A 10,245-nucleotide genomic window follows, 5' to 3' on the forward strand; every position below is an offset into this window, starting at 1 on the left:
AAGTAATAATAATTAAAAAACTAAATCCGGATAAATTATTCATCTGTTCAGTTTGATCGTTATAGATACAGCTTCAACTACTCCATTCCCTCGTTAATCCTAGTCCCACCTGCACGGCATGCACGACCACCATAACCGTAACCATAGGCATAACCACACCTGAACCGCGCTGACATGGCTTTAACTTGGCCGAATCTGCTTCAGTTTCGTTCTCAACCTTCGCTTGGACCCGCCAACTACGTCTTCTTCTCCGATGTAGAACCGTCATGCACCGATACTCTCACTCTACTCCGCCGGTGCAAGGTCTCAGTTCTATCTCCGCCGGCGCTGAAACCTGTGAAATGCCTCAGCAGATCCACGGAGGAGAAGCAGTGGAGCGACTCCGAAACCGCCATATCTGACTCGGATAAAGTTGCAGATGAACCAAATGACCGGTCTCGGAACCGAGCTTCCGTTCCGGCAAACGGTCGCGTTGAGTCTCACAGGATAGTCACCACCTCTTCCGGCGATTCTCTCTCTCTCGGAATTCGAGAACCGGTTTATGAAGTTCGTTTTTTTAAGCTCTTTTTTTTTTGTTTAATTTTTTATAACATGTTGTAGAATTTGGGCATTTCTGGTTCTCCAGTTGAATGAACTTGAGCCCTAGGACTATAATTGGCAGCATCTTGAATTTATCGCAGTTTTACTTGTTTCGTTTTTTTTTTTTTTCCTTATTTGTCTGTTATGTTTTCTTTCTCCTTCTATGTATGTGAATTGTGAAGGTTGTTGAAGTGAAGTCTAATGGGACAATGTCGACTAGAAAAATCAACAGGAGACAATTGTTGAAGTCAAGTGGTAAGTAAAATGCTATCTATGCCTAAGCTGGAAGTTGAGAATACTCAATACTCCGTGCTGATATCTCTTATCATGTTCTGTTATCCATGCTATGCTTATTTAGTTATTTCACTTTATGAGCATAATTATAATATTATTTGGTTAACAAATGTTTTTTGATGGGCCAATACATCTGCGTCGGGTTCTATTTATATCATTTATTGATTTTTCGTTTATACATGTTCTGTTTTTATTCAGGTCTTCGTCCACGGGACATTCGAAGTGTGGATCCATCATTGTTTTTGACAAATTCAATGCCTTCTTTGCTGGTATAATTTTTTTTTTCTGTCTTTTTTATTTCTTATTACCTCGCTGTATGTATAAATGTGCACATTCAAGTTCAAGTAGATGCCCATGGAGTGCCCCTAATTATAAACTGCGAAGTCCACATAGTTTTGCTGAAAATTTGTATGTTTCATTACATAATTTAAGAAATGTGTTTTGAACTTGGCTGTCATCCCTGTTCTCCAGATAGGATCAAGTTGTTCTTGAGCTTGTATTACACAATTCATAGGAATTCAGCATAAAAATTCATTTATGGTTGAACGTTTATTATAAACACACACAAATATGCACAAACCTTTTATTTTGGAAAGTTTGTCCGATATGTGTTAAAAATGAATAGAGAACATTGATATCTATTGCTGCCTATATCAATTAATTTACCTATTCTATTTCTTTGTCATCTTTGTCTTGTATTAGGTCCGGGAGTATGCTATACTTCTAAATCTGGGTTCCCTACGAGCAATAGCAATGCAAGATTGTGTACTTATATTCGACTATAATTGGTAATGTTTTAATGCTGAAATAATTCATAAATTATGGGATGCACCACTGTCATTATTCCTTTGATAAAGTAACTTATTAAACTAAAACCAAACTTCTACTTCTGTTGATGTTTATCAGTACAGGAGGGCAAGCTTTTCTAGAGACATTGCTACCTCGATTGAACCCCAAGAGTAACAATGGAGGACCATCAATGCCATTTGAAATTGAGGTTAGTCTGGAGATTACTTTTTCATTAACATGCTAATTACTGGATAGGAGAAAAGACTAAACTGAATAGACTTGCAGTCTCTTAATGCTGCTTTATATCTTGTATCCTGTTATATCATTGAGAGAACAAGCAGATCAGCAGTCCTGTGAAGAAAAATAGAGGAAAATTGATTTGAAATTCAATATGTTTCATTTTCAAGGGTTGAAATAAGATAGCCACTTAATCAGACTCAGGCCTGAATCAACTTAATTCTGTTATCAAAATAAAATGCATTTATTCATATCTTTATTCTGAGGAATGAGGATAGAAAAAGATAAATATTAGAATTATACTTCAGGCTTCAGTACATATTTATGACTCATGTTTTGGAAAAGGTAAAATAGTGATTGTTGTGGATGCTTAGGAATACTAATATAAAATACTGAAAACATTATACCAAATAAAATAGTGACTCACGAATTTGAATATTACGGTTTATGTGAGCATGTGTATAATGAGTTTATTATACAGTGAGTGAATTTTGTTGTCATTTTGTATATTGTTGAGTCATCCATTTGGGTGTCAACATAGGCATACTGTTGTGAATTGTCTTCCCCCTTATTATTTGGCGGAACTTTCAGGTTGTTGAAGCAGCATTGCTTTCAAGAATTCAGCGTTTGGAGCAGAGATTGATGAACTTAGAACCTCGTGTGAGTATGGGAACATAGTGAGTAACTGAGTATATCTATGTTGATTCTTTGTATCTGTGTACCTGCAGATGTGTTTGTCTATTTTTTATTTTTTTTTTATGATTTTGATTGGTAGTTGTTTTAACCTGCCTGTGAATAAAACTTGTTAGACAATTTGGTTTTATCTACTATTTCTTGTGGTGTGTGTTCCAGCCACTCTCTCCACACAGGCATTTCACAGTGCTTTATGAGATACTTTTAGCATAGCATATACCTGCAAGCAGAAACTTTCTTATTTTAATATTTATGGAGTATATTGGTTTTTTCCTTTTTGGATTCATAATAGATTATAAATTTCCACTTTCTCTGTCTCTCAATTCACTCCTTGTTTGGAATTTTTTTTCTCTATTTCCCTTTGGTGCTAGGTACAAGCTCTTCTTGAGGCATTGCCAAATCGGTTAACTGGTGACATATTGGAGCAACTTCGTATTAGCAAACAAACTTTGGTATTTTTGTCTGTATATTTTTTCAATGAATCTTTAGTGGTTCTGGGATAAAACTAAATTTTCATTTGCTTTCTGTCAAATTGCTAGGTTGAGTTAGGTTCTAGGGCAGGAGCTCTCAGACAAATGCTGCTCGACCTGTTGGAGGATCCCCATGAAATACGCCGTATATGTATCATGGGAAGAAACTGTACACTTAATAAAGGAAACAATGATATGGAATGCTCAGTGCCCGTAGAAAAGCAGATTGCTGAGGGTAAGCCATGTAAATTTAAAAGGATTTACTTGTTGACATCAATATGGACCTTTCCATTCAACTGTTGACCTATAACGCAGTTGCTAATTTGGTCTTTTCTCATGATATGTAGAGGAGGAGGAGGAAATTGAGATGCTTCTGGAAAATTATCTTCAAAGGTTATCGTCATTCTAAATGCATGCATTACATTTCATAATTTTTAATTTTTTTTTTTGGGTGTGGACTAACCAGTTGAGAATTTATATGATATTTGCAGTACACCATACCATACAGCATTATTACATGCCCTTATGGAAATTTAAGAAGGCGAGATCCCAGAATTAACATAGCAGAAACAAGTTGAAATCAAGAATCTCAAACCTTTTGCCTACCATTAATATTCATAAACAACAAGACTTCATTTTGCAATCTCATGGATATCTAAAAGGCTCTAAGGCTTTACGTTTAGATGTTTCACATTGGTTAAGAATATAGTCAAAAGTGTTTCTTATAAAACTGGGACAATCCTCCCTCCTTCAACTGTTTTGAGTTGTGTTAGGCCTAGTCCATTTCAAATACTCTAATCTATTTTACAATATCTTAAAGGTATCTTCATTTCAAAACAAGTCTCATAAAGGTTTCAAACTCCACAGTTAGTTGATGATTCTAGCAAATGCTTAGTTACTGTTCTTTGTAAGTTTAACATTTTTGTTGATTTTGTCCCAAAATTGATTTCTCTAAATGCGTTTGCAGATGTGAATCTTGTCATGGCCAAGCTGAAAGGCTTCTAGATTCTGCAAGGGAAATGGAAGATTCTATAGCTGTCAGTTTGAGGTTTGAATGTTTTTTTTGTCTCCCTTGATAATGGATTGCAGATGACTGCATTGAAAGATTACATAATTTGATGCTAGGAAGTTTAGTGCTCTCCTAAACCATGAATATGCTAAACATGGGGTTATGTTTGGACTGCCATCTTTGGATGAAATGTGATGGCACAGGCTGATAGAGCACCAAATATGAGTGGTGTGGATCATCAAGTAGTACAGGACATGGATCAGCTGGTGGGCTCTATTCGTGGGAAGCCTATCATTTTGTTCCTATCATAGGCTCAGAAGTCACATTAGGCATTGAACCATTTGACATCCCATATTGTCAATGGGGTCAAAATCACGATACAATATTATGACATTTATAAAGACTTCAAGTAAGACAGGTGAAGACCAATCCAGAATTTCAAAATGCATTATACTGAGCCTATCTCACAATTAAGAATGCATGAAATATTGTCTGCTGTTACTGTAAAGTTAGACGAACCATCTGGGTTCCTTCTGGCAACAGTGTTGTATAGAGTAAACTTGAGAGCATTATGCATGTAGATGTAATCAGACACAAAATTAGGTTATATTTAAACTCATTTCAAGTAAAGCAATTTGTTGACGTCAATAACTCTATCTGTCATTACAAACCTTATTTGTTCTAATAAATTTGAGTTCATTCAACAGTTCACGAAGGCTTGAGGTTAGCAGAGTGGAACTGCTTCTCCAGGTTGGAACATTCTGTGTGGCAGTAGGTGCCCTTGTGGCAGGTACAGATTTTGAGTGACTCTTTGATGTGGTATATAGAATGGGTTGTTGAATACAACCCATAGTTTAACCAAAAGTTATTTAATTAATCACACTCAAGTCCAAATTAGCCAATTAATCCAAATTGATTTAACATTAATTACATTAAAATTAACCAATAATTCAAGTGAACTCAAACTAGGTTAGTTATATTTTTTGGATGGCATCTAATCAACCCACTGCTCTCATGTCTTAAAATTTAGTAAATTTTTATCAGTTAGTTCTGAAGTTTGGTTAAAAACATATGAACATGCACGCATTTACCATTTAACCACCCGGGTGCATGCTATATATATTTGGTACTGTCATGATCATGGCACCATTTTGTTGTTTTAATATACTTCTCTACTTCCAAGATTTAGAATAGGAGGTGCTCAATTTGATCTTGAAAGGAATGCTACAAAGGAACATGTAGGTTATGTAAGAACTTTTGTTTATACGGCATGAATAATCATGTCAAATGCAGGCGACCGGTTTATTATCTGATAGAATATTATCGCCGTTGCTTGTCTGATATTTCATTAAGGTATATTTTCATGATTTCAGGTATCTTTGGCATGAACCTAAAGTCCTATCTTGAGGAACATGTGGTATGTGGGTTTGGTGTCAGAAGTCTTATTTCATGCATAATTTACTTGATTCTTATTGGAAGTTGTTGCCAATCAGTCTTACTAAAATAACCACATTTTTGGTATCTGGTGCAGTTTGCATTTTGGCTTACAACAGCTGGGATAATCATTGGTGGTGTCATTGCTTTTTTTCTTATGTATTCCTACCTTAGGGCTAGGAAAATATTTTGATCAAGGTAATTTTAACCTGACAGCTCTGAACTTTTTTTATGATTTTGAGTATGAGGCACCTGTGCAGATATTACCGATATAACATCTTTAACCTATGGCTTGTATTTTCAGGCTTCTAATGACCTTCTGAGGTTTAGTAATCCGAAACTGAAGGGAATCTAATTCATTCTTCAGGTGATGTCAGGCTGTGTAGAAAAGTTAGCACCCAACAAATGCATGATTGATTGTACACCGGGGGGGGGGGGGGGGGGGGGGGAGAGATCAACATCCAAAATGGGTCATGATGGTACTCGCATCACTGAGCTGTTATAAGCATTAGTTTTTGTTCTTGTTTCGGTGGGGGTATACATTTTTTTTTTTTAGTTTCATGAGCTCATAGTATGGCCATGATAGTCAACTGGATTATCCGCCATCAAGAGATCATATTGGCTGTTGTATTTTTGGCGGTGTGCTGTGTATACTAAAATATTATTTAACTTTCACTGTAACGCGCAATCTTTAGTTTCGACATTCAAGGTTACAGCATGCATAGGCGCTGCATTAGAAAAGGAAGTCGAATGCAGACGTTAATCAGCATTTCAGATGGGCAGCATGACAATGTCAAGCGAATTTTTAGGGTGGTAATGTGTCTAATAGGAAACGATGTCCACGACTACATACGCTGCATGGATTCAACCACGAAGAAATTAAATAGTGTAAATTTACACCATAAAATTCAAGAACAAATATCTGGCTTCTTTAATTATTGGGATGACCCACTAAGGTTTTGTGGAAGTTTGATAGACAAGAGAAAGAGAAGTTCCACCTATGGCTATATTACTCATACCAACTTCCACACCTTCCAACTCAGCCTTTTCCCTCTGCATCTTTTCAGACATTTCCTTGTCAATAGCATCATGCTGCATAGTAGTTGACGAGGGCTCAAGAGTTCGAGGACCTGCACTGAACCATGGATGACTAAGGCACTGAGCAGCAGTTGGTCTCTTCTCAGGGACAAAATCAAGTAATGGAACAAGGAAGTCAGCCATGTCAGTTGCATCTTGCTCACTGAAATCATACTTCTCCATCAGGACCTTGTTAAGGGGCCAGAAACGCAACCGACGAATATGCCTCAAATCACCATATCTATTGAAAAAATCACGGGAATAGCGACCACCAAGTGCAATCTGAAGGAAACAGTTGTTCAATTTTTGCGGATGGAACAAATAAAATAATTAAAAATGGATTACAAAAGCATCATTAAAACATAAAAGGGGTAGAATATAATAGCATCATGAAATAGAGTCTATAAAGGATTAAGTTAATACGTGGGAATTAGGATCTATAATATGTTGAATACTTTTTTTTCTTCTTGAGCACATCAGCGTGCAAATTGATAATAACTTTGATGTTTTACAGCCAAACACCTAACATGCTTACCTTGCGAGGCATCATCCCAAGAAGCTCCATCATCAATGCCAGATGATCCTGCAGAGTAAATTCTGGAATGTCATTTGAAGTTCAAGTCCGAATAACCACCACAATAGTATTTCACATTTTTGTAAGTTCTTCCCAAGAGGAAATGATGGCATTTTCAGTACGTAAAACAAATAAAAACAAATTCAACTATATACATTATTTTAAATGAAATTAGGGCTTAAAGCCCCAACAATTTCAAATAAGCTATTTGACCTCCTACTGATTGAAACTTCAAAAGTTTTTACTAATTAGTAGTACCAAAGAAAACATAGAGAAACTTCAATTTTAAGATAACCAACAGAATAAACAACAAACATATAAAAATAGTGAGAAGATTGTAACATCTTTAGACAAAAAATCCGAAGTTAGCTGCTTATTGATTTCAAAATACTGCTAGTCCTCAGTACATATTTATTGGAAGAAATGTCTTAATATGTAACATAGTAACATAACTTAACAGATTGCGAGCTAAATCTTGATTCCAACTTTCAGAAGATAAAGCTGAGCAAAATTAAATTGAATTCCTCAGTTGTAATCCAAGTCCTCTTAACCATACCATTTTGGCCACATATTTACTATTTACCAACCTAACAACGTTACACCACATTTGGAGTACAACGTAGAAGCATTTTGGTAGGGTAATCGTCCCACTAAATGTTTCCTTACTTTTCACACACAATTCAAATTCCAAAGAGACAACAGATATAAACAAAGAAAATTTTCAAAAAAGACAATTTTTGTCTAGACAGCAAAAATGAAAAAGGCATAGCACTTCAAGCAAAAACATAAACGAAAATGCATACAAAAGTATAAATAGATAACAGATGCATAATATTTTTTAATAACAATTTACTTAACATAACCAGCTGAAATATTCTTTAATACAGATGTGATTCTAACTGCATGGAAAGGAAGAAAATGGAATTATAGAATGGAATAACAGTCAAATCAAACAGTTATGAACAACTTCTACTCTCAGAAAAAAAATGATGAAGAGCCAGTTTTCATAGCCAAAATAGTAGCATTATTAGTATTAACAATTTAACAGACAGTATTAGATTATTATAGAATGAAATGAAGCCAACCAGTTCGTCCAAAGTTCAAACAGGTGCACTTACCTCATCTCTATCATAGTTGTCACCACTATGAGGATCAAAAAGAACATCCCCGGTGGCAAGCTCAAAACAAATGCAAGCAAAAGACCATATATCTGCTGGAGTTGAGTATCTAGATCCAAGAAGAACCTCAGGACACCTATACTGCCTTGTCTGAATATCATTTGTGAATTGTTTATAGGTCCAACAAGCATTGCCAAAATCAACCAGCTTGCACTTAAGATCAACAGCTGCAAGCAATTTCTTCCTTGTACAGTGGCTACCTCTCCGATGACCATGACTTCCTTGTGGAACATTAGGTTTATCTCCACCAGATTCTACACTTGGTTTCACATCATTACTACAACTGTCCTGCTTCAGTGCTTTAGAATCCTCCTCAGCTTCCTCAGTATTTTCCTTCCCAACACAGCATTGAGCTGCCTTTTTAGCCTTTTTCCGCAATTTCTTTTTCTGGTTCTTGGTCAGATCTCCATTCAAACTTTTATCATCTTTTGTGGTCCCATTCTTGGTCACAGCCTTGTCCCTGGCGTTTGGAAGGATAAGTGGAACACCTGATTTTCTGGGATCCTTAGACTGATTTATTGGAGACAGAAGCAAGACATTCTCAGGCTTCAAATCAGTGTGTATCACCGAAAGTTCACGGTGCAAGTAATCCAAACCCACCAAGATATGGAAACAAATTTCTTTGACTGTGGGAAGGGGAACGCCTCGGTAATCACTGTACTTGATAAGGGTGAGAAGATTATCACCAAGGAATTCAAAAACCATGCAAACATGCTGGCCATTAGGCCCCGAATGTTTAAAGTGATCCAAAAGCTTTACAACACATTTCTTGTCGTCTGGGTCCCCTTCTGCAATTTCTTTGAGAATCTTTATTTCATCCATTGCTGCTTCAGTGTAATGCTGAGCACTCTTTTGAATTTTCAAGGCAACATATCGCTACAAATAAATATTTAACCCATCGTTAATAGAGTTTCAAACATGCTTGTTTGCTCGGCATTGAAAAAACAAAGAATAACAGTCCTAAAGTAAAATTCCGCAGTCACAGGAACTCTAATGACACACAATAAACATGATCAACAACGTAGCAAAATAGACAGAGCAACCAGGAAACAAAACACAAATAACAACCTAAGAATTCTGTTAGCTGAAGGAGAAAGCAAGAGTCAGACACATTGATAATCAAAGTAAAATAAAACATAAAATCAAGCAGCAGAATCTCAAGATCCTTTTATTAGATAAATTCGAGAATGATATATTTCTTTTGAAAGCCAACCATTGACCAACACTAAAACCCTTAAAATCCAATTTTAATAATATCTTTCAATCAGCAAAGGAAAGGGGGCTTTGGTCAAGACAATGCTTTCTTAATTATTCCATAGACCAAAAAAATTACGATAAACACGCACTTAACCCAAAGTTAAATTGACCCTCCTTCACAACCCAGATAAAGTGCAAAACTGAATTTTTGTCCGTAACCCAAAACACTAATATTCAGCCATAAAAAAGCGAATTTTTTTCTCCCACAGTTACTTTTGTGAGGCAACAAACAAAAGCGTACATACCGATTTGTAAGTGTCCCAAGCGAGCCACACAGTGGAAAAATGGCCCCAACCGAGCTTGCTCTGCACCACATAACACCCATTCTTGAAAGTGTCTCCAATCCGAACCGCATGGTACCCTCCACGCCTGTAATCTTCGGTCCCTTCGTCCTCCGAACTGTAATCACTCACCTCATTCCGGTCCTCCGCCATTGAAGGACCTTCAAACACAAACCACCGACTGAGATCACAAAAAAAAAAAAATTAAGAAATGAAAATGGGAATCTCAACGACGATGAATGGATTGGTCCGATAATGGTTGCAGATGGCAGTAGTGGAGCGAGGTTGAGGCAAATGAACCCCTCGAATTCAGTGAACGGTTGAAATGGGAAATTAGGGTTTTTGAGAGAGTCTTGCCGGGAAAACAAAGTTA

General features: G+C 36.5%; 2 protein-coding genes across 6 annotated transcripts; one reads left to right on the plus strand and one right to left on the minus strand.

The window, feature by feature from the left end:
• Positions 1 to 7,444, plus strand: LOC113854768 (magnesium transporter MRS2-11, chloroplastic). Of its 4 annotated transcripts, none has more exons than XM_027485977.1 (14): positions 1 to 546; positions 762 to 834; positions 1,072 to 1,142; positions 1,576 to 1,661; positions 1,780 to 1,870; positions 2,491 to 2,559; positions 2,964 to 3,044; positions 3,132 to 3,297; positions 3,410 to 3,455; positions 4,030 to 4,110; positions 4,779 to 4,861; positions 5,445 to 5,488; positions 5,603 to 5,703; positions 5,810 to 6,200. In XM_027485977.1, exons 1-13 carry the CDS (start codon positions 175 to 177, stop codon positions 5,696 to 5,698), a joined length of 1,359 nt encoding a protein of 452 aa, XP_027341778.1. In that variant the 5' UTR covers positions 1 to 174; the 3' UTR covers positions 5,699 to 5,703; positions 5,810 to 6,200. The 4 variants fall into 4 exon arrangements, 3 of the variants coding, with proteins under 3 accessions (XP_027341778.1, XP_027341776.1, XP_027341777.1); XR_003502793.1 differs by having other exon boundaries at positions 42 to 546; positions 3,554 to 4,110; positions 5,810 to 6,198; XM_027485975.1 differs by lacking the exon at positions 5,810 to 6,200 and adding an exon at positions 7,431 to 7,444 and having other exon boundaries at positions 42 to 546.
• LOC113853665 (SRSF protein kinase 1) lies at positions 6,225 to 10,245 on the minus strand. 2 transcript variants are annotated; one of them, XM_027484170.1, is made up of 5 exons: positions 9,837 to 10,245; positions 8,635 to 9,210; positions 8,275 to 8,514; positions 7,118 to 7,165; positions 6,369 to 6,864 (listed from the first exon to the last, which is right to left on the minus strand). In XM_027484170.1, exons 1-5 carry the CDS (start codon positions 10,023 to 10,025, stop codon positions 6,457 to 6,459), a joined length of 1,461 nt encoding a protein of 486 aa, XP_027339971.1. In that variant the 5' UTR covers positions 10,026 to 10,245; the 3' UTR covers positions 6,369 to 6,456. The 2 variants fall into 2 exon arrangements, with proteins under 2 accessions (XP_027339970.1, XP_027339971.1); XM_027484169.1 differs by having other exon boundaries at positions 6,225 to 6,864; positions 8,275 to 9,210.

The sequence above is a fragment of the Abrus precatorius genome, unplaced genomic scaffold (genome assembly GCF_003935025.1).
Source record: "Abrus precatorius isolate BTA unplaced genomic scaffold, Abrus_2018 Scaffold11, whole genome shotgun sequence".
Taxonomy (NCBI): Eukaryota; Viridiplantae; Streptophyta; class Magnoliopsida; order Fabales; family Fabaceae; genus Abrus; species Abrus precatorius.